The sequence below is a fragment of the Aedes albopictus genome, chromosome 2, assembly GCF_035046485.1.
Source record: "Aedes albopictus strain Foshan chromosome 2, AalbF5, whole genome shotgun sequence".
NCBI classification, from domain to species: Eukaryota; Metazoa; Arthropoda; class Insecta; order Diptera; family Culicidae; genus Aedes; species Aedes albopictus.
This window is the reverse complement of record NC_085137.1, coordinates 385,966,968-385,986,825: the sequence shown is the minus strand read 5'-3', so window position 1 is coordinate 385,986,825 and position 19,858 is coordinate 385,966,968. Positions and strand designations below refer to the sequence as shown.

Genomic DNA, 19,858 nt, shown 5'->3' with positions numbered 1-19,858 from the left:
ACTACGAACAAACTACAGACACGACTCTACGGACACAAATCGGACAAAAACAAACTCGATAAAATTATGGACATGCCCTCAAAGATACAACTTGACCAATGGAAAGAAAGGACGGCTATAATGCACCACAGCGCAACGACAGGGCACACATTCGACTACTCCAACCCAGCAATACTAGACACCAGCAATAAACCAACGAGACTTCCCATCCTAGAAATTTGCCACATTCTGACGACGAAAAATATAAACAAACGGACCGATACGGACGGGTTAAGTATTAGCTATACAGGAATCATGCACACACTAAAAAAGTACCATCACCACAATAACACTAATAGCAATAGACCAAACACATCACTAACACAAACACAAAATCAGAATCAGGAACCATCTTAAAAAACTGGAAAACATTAGACTCGCCTACACCCGACAGTGAAACAGTGCAAAGAAAACGCCAAATACTCCCGCTACTAGAACAACATACAATACCGTTGACCGTTTAGTATACCCACAACAGTGAGTAGACGATTTTATAACACAGACAATTTGAAATTAAGATTATAACACAAAATAGGATTCCACAAATGTTTGAACGAAAAGGACAACACGACAGGCTAAAAGTATTAGGACAAGAGCGAACAATTCTTTGTAAGTAATTTAAAACAGACTACAAAAATGTAAATTTAAACACCTTTATGTTTGTAAAATTGTTTTATGTGTAACTTTATATGTCAAATACGAGTCCAATTATTGTCCTTATTGTGAATAAATTATAGATCCCTGAAGAAGGTCCCAACCCAGGACCGAAACGTCGGAGCGAGAACATTGTAGTTCGCTTAATTCTTTAATAAGACTGCCGAGCCATTACAATTGAAGATAAAACATGCAACGTTTGCTTTAACAAGAGGATTATTCAAGAAAGGTCGAACATTTTGATCAACGTTACCCCGGATTACGGTATGTCATGAGGTGTTTTGGCGCTATTATGGGTGCTGCACAAAACAACTTATTGATATGAAGTGCTCCGCGTGTCAAAACTCTAAAAACCCCTGCATTATAAGTCATCATAATACAAACTGCAAGTTTCAAACTGCTTGGATATTGAAAGTTTACCAATAAAAAATGTACATAAAATCGAGGTAAAATTAACATAAAATCAAGTGTCCACTTAATCGATGCATACCTGAACAAGCCGTTTAAACAAGCGGCGCATTGTTCTAACATGTTAAATAGTGGCTCAAGCTTGTAGTTTAGCTTTAGTTAAGCTTAAGCTGATGTCAATGGTTGCTCTTTGGTGATTGACCTGATTTGGTGACATGAATTGCAATGAGATCCAACTGAATAAGGGACTGCAACACTCCACTTATTCTCAAAGTGCAATTTCAGTAGCCCATACTCCTCTCTCTCTCTCTTGTTGGCATAACGTCCTCACTGGGACAAAGCCTGCTTCTCAGCTTAGTGTTCTATGAGCACTTCCACAGTTATTAACAGAGAGCTTCGTCTGCCAATGACCATTTTGCATGTGTATATCGTGTGGCAGGCACGAAGATATTCTATGCCCAAGGAAGTCAAGGAAATTTCCTTTACGAAAAGATCCTGGACCGACCGGGAATCGAACTCGTCACCCTCAGCATGGTCATGCTGAATACCCATGCGTTTACCGCCTCGGCTATATGGGCCCTTAAGTAGCCCATACATTATGGTTCAATATCAGTGCTGCCCAAGTCCTTACATTCAGTTGGGAAGAGAAAGGAATGTTAAAGTGTAACGGTTGTTGCTTCTAGAGATCGAGAGTAATCTGCGTCCCCACAACCAGCACGGATGAGGTATTTGTTAGTAGGGTAGGATGTGATATCTGGGAGTCACTTTTGGTACTTCATAGATTGTTTGTTGATTACTCTGAAGGAGAAGCGACAGAAATCGCTTGGTTGCATAACTTGTTACAAGTTATATAATATATTACGGTGCTGTGAATGTTGGAAGGACCCGTTTCAGTTCTAGCGAAGGCTATGAGTCTATGAATATAAATGAGTTGTATATGCAGAGAGGAAAAAGAGAGAATATGGCGGCAAATTTTTGATTCAGGTTTATCACGATTCTTTTAGTCCAGTGTCCTACCTAACTTTGTTAATATACGAGTAACTCTCGCTTAAATAGACCAGCTCGCTATTTACACCTTGTCTTCAAAAAAAATGTAGATGATGATCTAGAAAACGGCAGATAACTTGTGATAGAAGAAAAAGACATCACTAATTTCGTGATATGTTGTTGAAAATGTGCCAGCTTGCGATTGACGCAAAAATTTTGAAAATCGGCGGTTGCCAACATGGCAATAGAAAGTTTTGGTATATAAATTCAATACGGCCGACTCAACTTTTAACAACTGCAAAGGAAGTACCTCCTTTTCTGTTTTCAACAGCATTTAGTTTTGAGGTGGTTTCTGTAGCAACTTTCGAGTTTTAACGGTTAAAATGTGCCAACAATTGATCAAAATCCAAGGGACCGCATAAATGGTTGTTGCTCTAATTGAGGGTCCTTCATTTTCATTAATCAAATGCATTTTCCTTGGTGTCCGGTCATTTGGCCGAATGCCATTTGGCTGAATGGGTCGTTTGGCCGAATTATGACCAAAAGAATTTAGAGGAAGTTCTTGACAATCTAACTGCCAATATGATGATCAGAAATATTTCCTTCTTTTAATCATAGGCTGTTCTTGCTAGTATTGACATTTAGAGATTAGTTTGTGCTGGAACTGCGCTGGCTGTTCTTTCTAGTAATATTGATGCGGGAAACTGTCACATGGTCACTTCAGTTCATCGTTTATTTTTCGCTCAAACGGCATTCGGCTAAATGGCGTTCGGCCAAATGTCTCTTTCGGCCAAATGACGTTCGGCCAAACGGCGTTTGGCCAAATGACCCGGAACCATTTTCCTTACTTTTTGGAGAGGACTTTCGGAAAATCGCTGCCTAAATTATATTTAAAGACAAGGTGTAAATAGTGGACCGGTCTCAGTGAGAGTTACTCATACGCACTTAGAAATTCTGAAATTTGCACGAAACGGAATCGCCAAAGAACGTAAATGTTTTCAAGACTGAATCATAATTTGGACTCAATTTTACGCGTATCATGTAAGTGCTGGTTGGTTGCGTTAAATGTCAACAAATTCGTTTCACCAGAAACGTAGAAGCAGTATCACGTTCATCAGCCATCTTCTAACTCGGTGAAATAGCCGAGAGGTAAGAGATGCGGCTCACGATCAGGAGATCCGGTGTTCGAATCCATGCATGGCATTATTTTACTTTTCTATGTTTTATCTGTGAAATCGGTTTTAGCGATTGCTAGACGCTAAGAAAAAATAAGTTTTATTTTGGGGTGTCTCAAGATTTTCCGGATTGCTCAGAGTATTTCTCCAGCCAAAAGTATCATCATGAAATGTATCTACCAATGTCTATACTTACTGGCTAAACTTCCTCAAATTGTTGATTTTTTACATGTATTAAATAGAAAAAAAACATGTTAAAAATGTATTTATCGTCAGCTTTTCAAAAAACTTGGCCTCTGAGTAACTCCTACAACGTTTAACGAATATATCTTGTAAAACTTTCAGAGGATTTACATCCGTGAGATTTTCGACCTTCATTAATCATAATTAGTCACCGAAAAACAAAAACCCCGTAATTTGGTAAATAAGTCCAAAATAGATCGATAAACCCTAATCGGACCCGGATTACTGATTACGCTTACCGACCCGTCTGCATCACAGAAAAAAAAGCTCAATATCTTAACGACTTCTGAGTCACCTTTGCCAACTTCGCTGTCGGGACCGTGCTGGGTAGATAACTACCTGAATGTTGACCAATTGCTTCCCTTATCACGATTTGTCCTCGCCATATGTAATGGCGTAGTCGATTTAAAGTGCAGCTCCCCCCATGATCCAACTGGCCGCCGGTTCGGATGGTCCAGTTATACGATCTCAAGTACCTACCGACCGACAGGTAATCGATGGTCGTAACAATAATTGAATTGATTTAGTTAGACTCTTCTCTTCAACAACGTTTATTAGAAACGATTCGTTCGCTTAAACACGAGTGGCTTACAAGCTAATTACTTTTCACGCTGCTCAACAGCGCTCGAAGAGGCACTAAGTGACGATTTACTAAGTAGACTCGTACGGGCTAAGGTATAGAATGACTGATCGTTCGTTTGGCATCGCGCTTGATGGCATCTTTGGCTTCGGTCGATTAGGTGCGAGAGGGGGTTCAATATCGATACTCGGGACCACTCCATTCTAAAAAGATGAGGTAAATATGATCATAGGTACGGATAGTGTTGGGATGCAATTCACTTACTTCCTTCGTCACTTGACCGATCGTCTATGGCACCTGGTTTCGAAATGGGGGCGCTAATCTCTTGTCCGGGAAACTCCTTGTGCTCGGTCAAAGTGGAGGTGACCCGTTTTGGCGTTCCGGCTTCTTCCACCGGTGGGAAGTAGCTCCATGGCAGTTGGCTGCGGACCTCCGGAATGTTCACCGAGCTCCTGGGGCTGGAATGGGGTGGAGGACCCGCGAGGTACGAGAACGGTTGTGGATTCCCAGGCATGTAGGAAAACCGTTTGTCAGTGTAAGGGTTGACGACGGAGCTGGGTCGTAGAGGGCCCGGTTGTTCATGGGGATGGTTGTGGTGGTTGTTGTGCAGTGGGACATGGGAAACCTGGAGGTTCTGTGTGGGTTCGTGGCCGCTCTTCAGCGGTTCGATAGTTCTTCGTACGTCCACCATCGAAGGGGGCAGTTGATGGTAGGGAAGTGGTTCATTAGGCTGTCGTGCTGGATCATTGTAGCGAGCTGCTACCACTGTTGGAGCTGGATGCACAACTCTAGTGTTCTCTGTCATTTCTACAGGAGCTGTCGCCGGCACAACGGTTCGACTTTGTTGAACTGCACGGTCATAGGAAGGAGCCGGCTTATTCTCTGCCCACAAACGGCTTGCAACGCCAAGCATGACAAAGGCAAACGTTAGGAACATGAACCAAAACAGAACTCCCATTCCAGCTACAATCCACATCAGCAGAGGAGGCACCACCAACAGGATTTCATCCAATCGGTCCAGGAAAGGTTCAACTTCGTGCCTATTTTGAATCTCTAGAAGGTCAAGCACAAAGTCCAGTTCCTGAAATATTAATCTTCATTTACTGATGATTCTCCATCAGGACCTCTCCGTACTTACGAAACTTTGTATGAAATCGATTAAGTAGAATACGAAGGCCACAGCACTGTAGATCAGTACCAGAAACAACGTGATGACGTACGGGTATATCCCAATCGCAATACAGCACCGTCCAATGCAGGAGGTGCATATTGAAACTGTAACAATTTAACAGCATATGAAATAAGTTACAAATTTTATTAACGAATCTTAACCTACTCAACGATAAAAATGACGTAATAAACCACACTCCAAACAATATCAATCCGATAATGCAGAATATGTAGGTTCTTTCGGCTGCTGCGGACACGTCCGGGACGATAATCTCGAATTCAGCTGGCACATCCCGGATTCCCAAATAGGTTAGGTTGACGGGACCGCATCCTGAATCTGGTCAAGAAACAAACATTTAAAACGTTATACTAGCGTTAGAAGCCAATGCTGACCGGGAAGTGGAAACTTACAACGCAGGTAGTACAGGTAGATGCCATACTCTTCGGGAGATGTCGTCATGTTGAGGTGGCAGTTGTGCGCCAAGACCCCCGATATGCTGAAGAATACATATGCCGCGGAAAAGGCCTGGAATTAGAAGAGTGCAAGGGTATGTAAATAGTATGTTGCTGGTAATGTATAATTTTCATGGACACACGATTTGAAAGGAATGGGTAAATTTCTGTGACATCAGATTTGTGCGATAAAAAAAAAATAAGTAACATATGTTCCATTTCGAAAGACTTCTGGCCCCTGATCTCCAAGAGGTTGGAGGTTGGCCGGTTGAAAACAATAAAGCCACTGGAGCAGATCAACTGCCAAGCGAGCTTCTAAAATACGGTGGAGAAGCACTGGTGAGATCACTACACTGGGTCATTACCAAGATTTGGAAGGAAGAAGTATTACCGGAAAAATGGATGGAAGATATCGTGTGTCCCATCTACAGAAAGGGCGGCAAGTTGGATTGCACACACTTCGAAAAACTCATGTAATTTTGTGTCATTTTACGCCGACATATTGCAGCGAGCTAAATGACACAAAATTATGTTTGATTTTATTTTTACAAGAGACTGATTCAAGCTTGTTTGTAATTTTACTGCATGTACTTTCTGGCAGTAACATAACCTCAATTCCCCCATTTGTTTATCAAGCTCTACTCCCCAGGTTTTCTTTGTGCAAAATGTAATAAAGACGTGATATCTTATTTCAAAATATTTTATTTAAATTTCATCACTTTGTGTATAAAAGCTTAATTACAATTCGCAGTTTTTCACTATCTCAGACCAAACACCTGACCCGTAAGTTCTCTTCCTGCCACACAGTAACGTACACTTCTCTCCCGCTGGATCCGTGCAAATCGTATCTTCAAACATAGCCACTGCATGCCGCCCTCTTTGCTTGTTTTTTCACTTAAACACTGCACAAATAGATTTAAAAATACTTACTACATAACACAAATATAACGCGGAAAAAGGTTTCCAAAACCACAGCCACGACGTCGTTTGACGTTTAATTGTAAACAAACGCAGCCTGGTTGGTTTGCGTTATGATTCATGTAAAATTTTGGCACATGAAACTGAAAAATATGTGTAATGTTCCAAAGCTACTGGCACATGTTTAAAATTATGTCAAACATATCTTAAACGAGTTTGGCGATGATTGTTTTTGTGTTCACGTGTTCGAAGACGTAAAAATAAATCATAAGTTTGTTTGTGTCATGGTCAATCACGTCAATTTCCTTTATTACGTCTCCATCAAAATTCAGAATTTTTAAGTGTGCAGGAACTACCCCGTGATCACACTACTGAGCACTGCCTACAAGATACTCTCTCAAATGTTATGCCGCCGTCTATCACCGAGGCTGGATTTATGGGTGAACGCGCTACAACGGACCAGATGTTCGCCATCCGTCAGGTGTTGCAGAAATGCCGCGAATACAACGTGCCCACATATCACTTGTTCATCGATTTCAAATCGGCGTATGATACAATCGATCGAGAACAGCTATGGCAGATTATACGCGAATACGGATTCCCGGATAAACTGATACGATTGATCAAGGCGACGATGGATCGAGTGATGTGCGTAGTTCGAGTACTCTCGAGTCCCTTCGAATCTCGCAGAGGGTTACGACAAGGTGATGGTCTTCCGTGCTTGCTGTTTAACATTGCTTTAGAGGGTGTAATAAAGAGAGCGGGGATAAACACAAGTGGAACGCTTTCCATGAAGTCCGTTCAGCTGCTTGGTTTCGCTGAGGATATTGATATTATTGCTCGTTAATTTGAGACGATGGCGGAAACTTACATCCGTCTGAAGAGTGAAACAAGTCGAATCGAATGTGTCGAATACAAAGTACATGACGGCAAAGGGCTCCAGGGAAGAATCACCGCGCCCGCCATCACGAATTTGTATCGACGGTGATGAAATCGAGGCGGTTGAAAAATTCGTGTACTTGCACACCAAATTTTTATCGCTGTAAGTCCAGCAACTCTTCCAGCAAAGTAAAACTTACTGAACAATCAGCAATACCAAATTCCTGAAAAGTGACAGCTCGTTTGCTGAATGATCAGTAATGTGAATTCATAGTTTGCTGGCTAACCAGCAATCGGAGATCGAATCAATTTTGTTTGGTTTCCAGTATTTTTAAGATCCAAACTCTATCAAAACATAGATAAGGAGAGCGGAAAGGGGATTTATTTCTCCAAAATGTCATAGCTGGTAACTTTTTAATTAATTTTCTGCTTTATTTTCAATCAAGTTGATTTGGTTCCGAAGCAGATTCGACTCGAATTACACACTTGCTGATTTTCGTGGCGTCCGGCTCCAGCGCTAAATGTGAAAATGACAATTGGGTTTTTAAATTTAGAGAAATGTATTGATTTTTTGGTTTTATACGAAAGAGCACCTTTTTCTGAACCACTATGATTTTTTGCAGATTTTTAGAACTTTATTTTGGTACCTAAAATCAATTTCAAAAAGATTTTTTTCGAAATCACCTTTTGACAGCTGGCCCACTGCTTGACAGCTCCGCCCAGTACAAAATGCGACGAGGGGTGATTCGATAAATCGCTCCCATACAAACTTCAAATTGATTTTTAAATAGGTTCCCGGGCACCAAAATTCATGAAAAATTGGATTTCGGCTCAGTTTTGCATGCAGATTCAGAATATGGAATTATCTCAACACCGCTAAAGAAGCCAATTATTTTACATTGTGATTCTAAAATTTGAATTGTACTTACTAAACAGTTTTTCCGCAATGCGTTCCTGTATGTTTTTCACAGTTTCAGTTACATCCGAAGAGGAAAATGTGGAGTTTAGGATTTCTCTGGGAAGGAATCACCCCTCACGTGCAGCACACACAACTTACCCAGGCTGACGTTGGTTCGCAAGTGGCAAGAGTGAGCGCGGTTGGGTGACGCCTGGAGTTGTTGCTACGCAAGCAGGGATCCTTATCCTAACATTGTCTGCTTGACAGTTCGCATCACATTCAAATGCGCTATATCGCCTGCTGTGATCATTCTCTTTATCACAGCTTTATTCAGTACATCTTATATCTCACAGAAAACATAGCTAAATAGATTGAAAAGGCACTTTTACATGACGGGGAAATGAAGCAATGAATTTGTTTCAAGCCCGTTTTTGACAGTTCGGCCAGATTGCTGGTTCTCAGCAAAAATGTGAATGCTGATATGCGTTCAGCATTGCATTTTACTGGTTTACAGCGAATAATTAAATTTATTGCTGGTTAAAAATGTTTTGACATTTGAAGTGCTGGTTAGCAGCAAAAAATAAATTGCTTGCTGTTATGCAGTATACCGCAAAATTGAAAACTAGCGAACTGTTGAAGATGTGCTGCATTTCAGCAAAATATTGCATTGCTGAAATGCTTTCAGCAATTTGAATTGCTGGATCACTGAAGGAAAATTTGGTGTGTGGGCTCACTGGTGACCGCCGACAACGACACCAGCAGAGAAGAGGCGCATTGTGGCAGGAAATCGTGTTTACTTTGGACTCCGCAGAACTCTACGATCGAATAAAGTTCGCCGTAACACGAAGTTGACTATCTACAAAACGCTGATTAGACAAAAGATATTATAGTACAAGATAGAGATTGTCGCTAGTGGTCCCATTGTTCTGGCGTCGGAGCATCTCAGGTACATATCTGTCAAAACAGAATGTGGATGTCTTGAAATCACTTCACCGATTATGCTGATCATCGACGATATTCAGCACGATTTGCATTGGGATCCCTAGTTCCTCTCATTTGCCTTTCAATGTTTCTATCTCAACATTTGATTATACCCTGAATCACTTTTTTCTCACATGCGGAGTACTCGTTTCCTAAAACAAAATTAGATTTTTTTTTGTTAGACGGTGTTGAAGAACCTGACAAAAATTTCTATTGCTAATGTTCGGCTCAGATTACTTAAATCATTGATTCCAGTAACAAAAATTTTCTAGATTTCGTCACTCAGTATGGAGGCTGACATATTCTATTTCAGACACATTCATATGTTAGCCTTTCATCGCCACCCGAGTCGCCACCAGCTGAGGCTGTAAACAAACCGTTTGACGGACATGGCCCGGAGATGTTGCGGACAGCGACGAGAGCGACAATCTTCATCTTGTACTATAATATCTTTTGTTGCGTACCATCTATGGCGGAGTGCAGATGGAAGGCGGGACTTGGCGAATGAACCACGAGCTGCATCAGCTACTGAGAGAACCAACCATCGTCCATACCGTGAAAATCGGGAGGCCACGGTGGGCGGGTCACGTCATCAGGATGTCGTATAGCAACCCGACTGAAATGGTTTTCGAGAGTCATCCGACCGGTACAAGAAGACGTGGTGCGGAGCGAGCTAGGTAGGTCGACCAACTGGAGGACGATCTGCGGATCCTACGCAGAGTGCGGAACTGGAGACAAACAGCCTTGGACCGAGTGGAATCAGCCTCCTGTCACCGCAATACTGCCCCACAGGAAAATAACGAGCCAACATCTCTGGTTCCCACTTCCAGCCGCCTCGTTGAATACAATAGCGGCGGCTCGGCGGCTTGGTTCCCCATGACAGCGCAAAGTTTGTAAACAAACATGATTCCAGGAGCAAAAATCAAAAGCGGCGAAACTTTTTAACACAACCAATTTTTTGTTTCACCTTTTAAAATCGTTAGTTTAAGCAAAACATGATTTTTAATTTCGCAATTATTTATTTAAAATGAAGTCGTAATAGTATCAGCTCGTCTTCGTCACGGGAATAAAGTTTCCATAAAATTTATAATTGTTATTGATATGATTCAGCCGCAGTCAATAATCGTTCCTGGATTTTGATGCTGGCCTCAAAAACATGGCCGCATGACAGGAGGCTGAGTGGAATGGAGACGGCTTCTATGTACAGCAGAGGCCACCCCGGCCTTAGCCTGATCGGTAAGGTAAGTATATGTTCAGCTGGATAAAAATAAATGCTGAATAATAAATTTAATTAAAATTTAATTTAAACATTGTAAATAAACCAAAATGCAACATTTGGTACTTATTTGACCAGTGATTTAAGATTTAATAACCCAAGTAACCACGGTGTTGAAGCCTTATTGCATGCAGATATACGGTGTATTTAGAGCAATCATTACTTTACATGCAAACTTAAGGTTGATTTAAAGTGGAAATGGGCAATTACAGAATCAAATTATAATTATACTGGTATAATCTTAAAGCAGTCGCATAATTGCCCAATCCACTTTTAATCAACCTTAAGTTTGCATGTAAGTTTGCATCAGCATGTATATCAGCATGCAATAAGATTTCAGCTCCGTGGTTACTTGGGAAGCTTACCAAAAATCAGCAATCATTGCTTGTTCGATTTTCCTGTATTAGCTTCGATATCAGCTGAATAAGAATCTATTTTGACACGCTAAAAAAACTTATTTTCCACACTTTATGATAGCTGATTATTGTGGTTTACATAAGTCGAACAACCCAAACAAACAAAAGTTCGGATTTCACTTGAAGAGCGGGCTCAGAAGTTCAAATTTGGTTCAATTCTGGCTTCGTCGAACTTGGGGTGCTATTACACTCTTTGCCCAGACGCCAAATCTGGAGCTCGATTTAAATAGGTCGTATGTGCTTTCGTCGATATAAAATTCGATCAGTTGGATTCACTTTTTATAGCGGAAACTGTTGGAATTTAACAAAATTAATACATACAACCGATTCCTTACAAAACAGGCTTTCGGTTTTATCATTAAAAGTCACCGAAACATCATCCATATTGCTACTATTGCTAAAATAAACTGATCGAATTTTATATCGACGAAAGCACATACGACCAACTCAAATCGAGCTCCAGAAATATTTCTGGAGCTCGATTTGAATAGGTCGTATGTGCTTTTGTCGATATAAAATTCGAACAGTTTATTTTAGTCATTGTAGCAATATGGCAGATATTTTGCAAACTTTCAATGATGGAACAGAAAGCCTGTTTTGTGAGGATTCTGCTGTTTGTATCAACTTTGCTCAATTTCAACGGTTTTTGCTATAATAAGCGAATCCAACTGATCGAATTTTTAATCGACAAAAGCACATACGACCTATTCAAATCGAGCTCCAGATTTGACCACTTTTGACAGATAAATTTTGGCAGGTTGTTTGGCTCTGTTTGTCCCTATTCGTTTTTCGAGAGTGACAAATATTTTTGTTTGCCAGGTACACCTTGGTCAAAATTTAACTGTCAAAAGTGGTCAAATATTTCTGGAGCTCGATTTGAATAGGTCGTATGTGCTTTTGTCGATATAAAATTCGAACAGTTTATTTTAGTCATTGTAGCAATATGGCAGATATTTTGCAAACTTTCAATGATGGAACAGAAAGCCTGTTTTGTGAGGATTCTGCTGTTTGTATCAACTTTGCTCAATTTCAACGGTTTTTGCTATAATAAGCGAATCCAACTGATCGAATTTTTAATCGACAAAAGCACATACGACCTATTCAAATCGAGCTCCAGATTTGGCATTGGTCAAAGAGTGTCATACTAGCTTTGGTTCTCCATAAAGTTACACATGTATTGTTTATGAACTTGAAAGTACATGTACCGTCAAGGCGCCATTCACCGTGGGGGCTCCATTCACCGTGTGCCTTCGAATATTTTTCCATTATTTCCATATTATGATTGAATGATACGACAATTTCCCTTCAATTTCACCAATACAACACTGATGTATTGTTACCATGTCAAAACGCTCATTAGAAACATTTAAAAGTATCATTTTGACACTAAAGTGTGTTTACATGAAGCGGGTTTCTGCTCGTTCACTGCATTCATAGTGAAAAAAAAACGAAAACTGCGCTAAGGTGATTTAAGCGATAAACTAAATGTAGTAACGTTTTTATTCCACCAAGAAGCAATTAACCCTCTAATACCCAAATTTTTGATTTTGATCTAAATATCATTTTTCGTGATCTAAAATCGATTTAAACATGTTTTGGAAGATGATTCTTTTTAATTCTCGATTTCGTGAGTTTCAGTTTATGATTTTTCTAATTTTTATTTTTGAACATCCTCACACTTTTATATTTTTCCTGGAAGCCAATTTGGGGAACGGATTTTTTGAGATGAAAACATTTTGAGATTTTATGATTATTGTTGAAATATTATTATTTTAATTTTTTTTACAGAAAATTTTATTTTCCGTGTAATTTTAAGGAAAATAAATTTAGAGTGTATTCGATTCCCTTAAACTATTAAACAAGGATAGAATGATGTGGGAAAAATTTAAAATGTGTTAATTGTAGCGATTCAATACAAAATAAACAATGACTTCTAAAAGGTGACTAAAACATCAATTTTTCAATGATTTTTAAAAAATGTAAATACGCTTTAAAATAAACCAAAAACCATTTTGAGATATACAGAACAGTCCAAAATATCACCGAAAAATATAAAAAAAATTGATTTTATACGAAACAAAAATTACAAAAATGCTCAAACTATACCCCGTCTAAAGGCGGGATTGGGTATTAGAGGGTTAAATTCACATATCAGGTATGTATTTTGCATTACCGAAGTAAGTTTAACAAGAAAGTACGATTACTCGTACTTTTTAATTGAAACAAAAAGGAACGGTAAATGGGTACCCTAAAAATCAATGGTCTCCATTCACCGTGCCCCATATTGTCCCATATATCTAGAAAAAATCGAAAATTTGAACATTCGTTTTTCTAATAAAATCTTGCAAGTTATTTCTTGAAATGAATTTAAACGAAGAAAATTCCCTTGGCTGGGTTGTTTTGATCATTTTCAAACAAAGTAGAATAAAATTTCTCATACACGGTGAATGGGTCCCTACTACCACGGTGAATGGTGACCTACCACGGAATTAGGCGACCCTACTACCCTTTACTAATTGTACTATATCACCAAATTTTGTGAAAAATTTTCTACTTCTGTGGAAATTGCTTTAATTTTAACCTATATTGAAGGCAATTAAAAGCGGCACCAACAATGTTTATAGGACTGGTGTCAAATGAATTTTTGTGTGCCTCTTAGGTTCAAATATAGTGCAATTGGACATATAACACCAACTTGAAATGTTCCGTTTCGAACTTGTTTCGAACTTACTACTTAAAATTCTCATAAATGTTGACCGTACCAAAAGTGAACTTCACTTGAACTTCGGAGACAACGGAGCTCGAAAGAAGTTCTCATTGAATTTTAATTTAAAATTTAAAAATCACTCGGAAATCGAGCAACTTGTTCAAAAAAGTTCACACAGACAACTTCAACGGTGCGAGAACGGTGACCTATTTGTTTTGTGGTAACAATGAGATGGTGATTTGGGGATCGCTTTTTCCCCGTCGACTGCACAAGGTAACATGGGTTTTCTGTGATGGCGTCACGGAAAATCAACCATATGTGCATCAAGCGATCCGGCTGCGCATTGCGAGGATCCATCGATAGGAAGCGAAACCCGAGCGCCGGTTAAACACAAGCCGACTGGAAGACGCTGCGGTGAAAAGGTCCTTCGTCGAGGAGCTGGAGAACCGTATTGCGGATATTCCGAGCAAGCAAAAATACGAGAAGCCAAAGCCGTAGCCCGTCAGTTGTGCTATTCGGCTCTCGAGAAGGAAGTGAAGCATGACAAAAGAGCACAGATGGATTCCCTAGCCGAGGAAAGCGAGAAAGCCGCAAATACCGGTACTCTACGATGTCTCACGTCGCCTTAGTGGGATTAAGATAAAAGCTACGATGCCCGTGAAAGACACCTCTGGACAGCTATTGACCGAGCCGACTGACCAGCTGATACGCTGGTGCTGGCTCGCGCACTTTGGAAACCTTTGTGAAGTGTCGACACTTCAAAACCACACCTCTACATGATCCGCCAAGGGTTCGCCATATTGCTCGTGTCAATACCGAAGCTCCATTATTGCAGGAAACAGAAACAGCCATCTATAGTAGGAAATCGAACAGGGCCGCGGGGGTCGGTCGCATATCAGCCGAGATGTTCAAAGCTGACCCCGTAGTAGGTATCCGCATAACTACTGCATAAGTTGAAAGCTTCCAATATCTTAGTAGCCAAATGACGGCCGATGGCGGCACCAAGATACACATAGGTGCACGAATCAAAAACGCGAGGGCTACCTTTGCGAGTTTAAGAAATGTATGGAAAAACAATCAGATTAGTCAACGCACCGAAATCCGAATTTTCAACTCGAACGTGAAATCTGTGCTGCTGGTCGCCTGTGAAACTTAGTGTGTATCAGTGGAGAACACTCAACGACTGCAGGTCTCCATGGATGCCTGTGGCATATAATTCGTGCATGGTGGCCTCACAATTGGATTTCCAACTCCTCCAAAGTGGAGGTGGGTCGCCAAACGCAGAGGCGGGACATCACAGCAGAGGCAGACCCAGAGGATCAACAAGGAAGTAAAGGAAGTCGGCAGAAATTTGACCTAGCCACAGGTCAAGGCGATGGCGGGCAATCGCCCAGGATGGAGATCTTTCAATTCGGCTCTCTGCACCACCATGGGAGCTCGGGACTGAAAGTAAGTAAGTAAAAATCGAAACTAATGGAGAATCCGAGATGAAGTAAATCGTGTGGCTTCGTTGCCGTGAGGCTATTGTCAACAAGCACTCAGTCGCATCGTTCTGGGGAGCGCGGGTTCTATTCCCGCCACAAGTGTCAGGAAAAGTTTTCGGTTGTGCCACTAGTCGTTGCATGCTAGTCCATTGTCTAGCTTCCTTCAAAGAGCGAATATCTCAATGGAAGCATTTCCTCACTTTTTGGTTTATGATTTTTTTTTAAATAACGAAACATCAAAATCGGTTTTTGTACACATAGGGTAAAAAATATAATTTGGACATGTATATAATTTGGACATGCATGGCGATGTATGCCTTGTTCCGGAGAGCTAATAAAAGTAGATACTTCTGAATATCGATTATTTGATCAAATAGACCCTATTCTGATGACTTCCGTTGAAAATTCGCTTAACAATTAAGAATTTACTTCAAAATTATCGAAAATGTAAATTATTTCACTAAAACCCCTCAAATGCACAGGTATGCAAGACGACATACACTTCACAGTCACATACAATATTCACCTCAAAATCGTTGAAATAATAATTGTAAGAAATTTAAAAGCTTTATTGCATTGAAACATGTTCAATAAAGAAGCATTAGGCAGCCAATCTCTTAATATTCATCTAGAACGCTTAAAATAGGTGGTGTCCAAAATACATTACAAGTTTTCTACTGTAAATATATTTTGGTCATCTGACGAACTACATGGGGATGCAGTGCGATTGTATACTTGGAGGCGTATTCTGTGGGTCTGGTGATAATTCCTCGATTTTAACAAAAACTGTAATAGTTATCAAAATAGACGCCTGTTAAGCGGAGAAATTTGATTATTTGTAAGAAAATATTTGTTAATTTATGCTACTTCCATGATTTAGCAGTATTCATGGCTAAACATTGAGATAATTGCCCTGTCCAAATTATATATATCTGAGGGTGTCCAAAACATATATTCGGTGTCCAAAATGCAATTCTTACAGGCGATCGGAAATCGAGATTTTCTCAGCTTAAAATGCTTTCGTTAAGATTTTTGTCACCAGGAACGCAAAGCACAATCATATTATAAGCGTATTGGTAACTTTGCAAAATAATCAATTGCTTTCTAAGAAAGCTAGGGGACGATTTTTTGAACGTTGTCCTCAGCCTGTCCAAAATACATGAATTACCCTATAGCGTATGGATCAAGGTATCTCCTGATTTTTTTTAGTTTCACTAAAAAATGGTTTTTGAAAAAATGGAAAACATTTTCCACCACAAAAAAAATCAGAAGATACCTTGATCCATACTCTACATGTGTACGAAAACCGATTTTGAAAATATTGCTTTGTTATTTAATGAAAAATCGAAAACCAAAAAAAATGAAGCAATGCTTCCAGTTTCACCTTAAGGTGAAATATCAAGAAATCAAATTCCAATTTTTTATACAAATTTTAGAGGAACTCATCTAACGAACAAAGCATTGAAACAATCAATAACTTTGTTAGTTAAGTTAGTTGGTTAGTTTACCCTGGCTTTGCTCACTTGTAAAAAGAGGTATCTTTTGCAAATCAGATGCATCTGTTTACGAATTTTCAAAATTAGTGCTCTTGAAAACGTGAGTAGGTAGTATTCAAGTCAGTCATTGTGGAGCCATTTTTGTATTTTTTTATGTTTCAACATAAACGTATCCGTGTGTTTAAAGTACAGGGGATAGACAAAATGATCGGGATAGGCAAAATTTTCACTTTACAAAAAATGTTCACTAGTAACTTTTCGAAAAGTGTATCAAATATTCTCAAATTTTTACTGTAAGTTCATCAACTAGTTGTGTATCAGTGGTCCAAATTTGGGAAAGATCGGGCCATTTTTCACGAAGTTATAAAGATTCTTGAAAAAGGTAAAATTATCCGATAGCCAACTTTGAGCTGTTATATCTTCGGATTCAATGAAACGAATGCAATGAAATTTTGACCATTTATGACTTATATAATGAGCTATGAAAAACCTATGAATAACCTGACTTAAAATTCTTAACACGGAAGAAAATTATAACGATTAGATCATTTTTCTAATAAAACACCAAATTATCCAAAACAACTTCAACATCGTTTCAAAATTCAAGATGCAAATTATAGTTCATTTAATTTCCCTCTAATTGACTTATATATAAATGTGTTTTGAAGGAAAATAACAACATAGCCGCCAACAAATTTAACAAGTAATGAAATACATATTAAAATTGACCAATTTCCTAAAAAATCGTGAAAAAAATAAAATCGCTATAACTTTTTCTCTTGTTAAAAATTTCAAGTTATGTCAAATGTTCCAGAGTTATAAAAGTCATAAGTGATCAAAATTTCATTGCAATAGGTTCATTAAATCCGGAGATAAAATAGCTCAATGTTGGCCATCGGATAATTTTACCTTTTTCAAGAATTTTTATAACTTCGTGAAAAATGGCCCGATCTTTCCCAAATTTGGACCACTGATACACAACTAGTTGATGAACTTACAGTAAAAATTAGGTATTTGATACACTTATCGATAAGTTACAGCTAGTTGAACATTTTTTGAAAAGTGAAAATTTTGCCTGTCCCGATCATTTTGTCTATCCCTTGTAGCTTTGAGTTAAATAGATCCAACATGGATGATCGAAACGTCTGAGTAAGAGAACACAAGGTTATTTTGTATCTCAGAATTGGACAAAAAAAACAAGTAATACACCAAAAGTACTTCATTAACAGTTGTAATCAATCAACTAAACATAGGAATGTAAACAATACTTCAAAGTGTTCATATCATCGTATTCTGTTGCTTGCGGTACTTCGACCTCGAACAATTAAGAGTCGTCATCAATTTCTGGTTCTTCACTCAGCTGTATAGATAGATCGGTGTTCAACCAGCATTTCGAATGTTGAGGACAGAAAGGCAGAAAGTAAGAAGAAAAGAACGAGTTACCAGTATACCACAATCTAGTCAATGGACAAACAATTACGCTCAAACTCGCGACGCATTCCTGAGTCACGCTCGGAGCGTAACTATGTTGACTTCCTTTTCGTTTGCTACGTGACCAATTTGTCTTACGGAATAGCTCTATAACTACTGTACCGTAAATAGATATCTCTTAAAACAAATAAACAACCCTACTTATATACAGTGAGCAGCTTCAATGTCTTCGATCCCTATCAGTAAACACTTTTTATCATACACTTGTACCAATGCAGGTGTCGTTCGAACGATCCGAACCAAACTGACCGAGCTGATAATTATCTCTGATCAATCTGTGTTGGAAATATCCATCGAGTCGAGGAGTGATAAATAGAGCACCCCTGATGGCTTAATTATGACGGTCACTTGTCAAGGTTAACGGATGGATCGGTCCAGAAAAGCGCACACCAAGCATAATTAGTGCAGAACGCTTAATAATGTGTGTCACACCTCGATCCGATCGAGCCCTGCTGTCATGCCGCTGTACACCCGATTGGATTATTGCTGATAGGAACATTTATGGATTGCCATATTTGCCGTTGCCGTAGGGGTTGTTTGACCCTATGCGTCATTTGCACATCTTGGGCAATCTAAATTCCGCCACAACATGCCATATAGGTTTATGATGCGCAGCAATTCGCCCGCCCCTGCACAGCGATAAAACTGAAGATAACAATTGTGAATCTCGCTATCAAACTGCATCATTTCCGTTCCCCCGTAGGTGACAGAGACTGCTTTCGAAAGAACTTGAACACCAAAAAAAGATAAATTTTCAATTCAAACACTGTCTTCATTCTTCACTCACCAGCGACAGAATTCCGACGAGCAGTATGGTTGATCGCGGGCCCATTCCGCACATGGTGCAATTGAACACCATTCCGTCCCAAAACCGGGAAACTGCACCGACCGATCGGTAGCGATCACCCTTCAGCACACCACACTACTGCGTACGTCACTCCGCTATGTGACACCGATAACAACCAACGATCGATCGCTTGATCGTGATCGCGCGCGCACACACTTTCTTCCGATTTCCGTCTTCGCTGCCAGTCGATGGATCGATTCACCTCCAGAGAGCACTATGCCAAACAGCAATATTGGTTCAAACACCTCACGAACGCGCGCTTTCTCATTGTTCGTTCAGCAGTGACTGACTCAAATGAGCTCGATGGGACACTCCGAAATACGGCCTCCAGCAGCAGCAGCGGGAAGCCCCCCGCGCACACCTTAGCACCTTTGCGCGGACTAGCCGAAACACCGACACGTCGCCGGTCGTAATCAATCTACGTATTTTCGCGCGATAAAATGTGATTATTTTCGACACGATTTTTTTTCCTTGATCGGAAATTTCAATCCAACGCTGTTATCGGGTGCCTTGTCCGTCCAGCTACCACCCGCGCGATAACGCGAATAGCCCACTCACGCGTACGATACGACCCAGGTTGTATGGTATTGCACTATTCAATTTAAGATGGCATCTCGTCGTCGTAGGATAGAAAGAAATCGTTAATCTTCATTTTAGTTTCACATTTTCCGAAACGCCGAAGAAGTTACGCGCAAATTCAAAAGGTGAAGATCTCGTCTTATCGGACGACCAGGAGAAACTGTCACAGCGCTAAGC

General features: G+C 39.9%; 2 protein-coding genes across 2 annotated transcripts in view; both read right to left on the bottom strand.

Moving 5' to 3' along the window:
• Positions 1–3,813, bottom strand: part of LOC115270030 (uncharacterized) — a 38,192-nt gene extending 34,379 nt beyond the window's left edge. Inside the window, exon 1 of the mRNA XM_062853153.1 lies at positions 3,746–3,813. The gene's annotated coding sequence lies outside the window, so the exon portion shown is untranslated. The remainder of the gene's footprint in view (positions 1–3,745) is intronic.
• A 228-nt stretch (positions 3,814–4,041) lies between these two features.
• LOC109400750 (uncharacterized) lies at positions 4,042–19,847 on the bottom strand. Its single transcript, XM_019673247.3, has 6 exons — positions 19,043–19,847; positions 5,668–5,782; positions 5,423–5,593; positions 5,225–5,361; positions 4,351–5,167; positions 4,042–4,289 (listed from the first exon to the last, which is right to left on the bottom strand). The coding sequence occupies exons 1-6, from the start codon at positions 19,112–19,114 to the stop codon at positions 4,261–4,263; spliced, it is 1,341 nt and encodes a 446-aa protein (XP_019528792.3). The 5' UTR covers positions 19,115–19,847; the 3' UTR covers positions 4,042–4,260.
• Between the last annotated feature and the right edge of the window lie 11 nt (positions 19,848–19,858).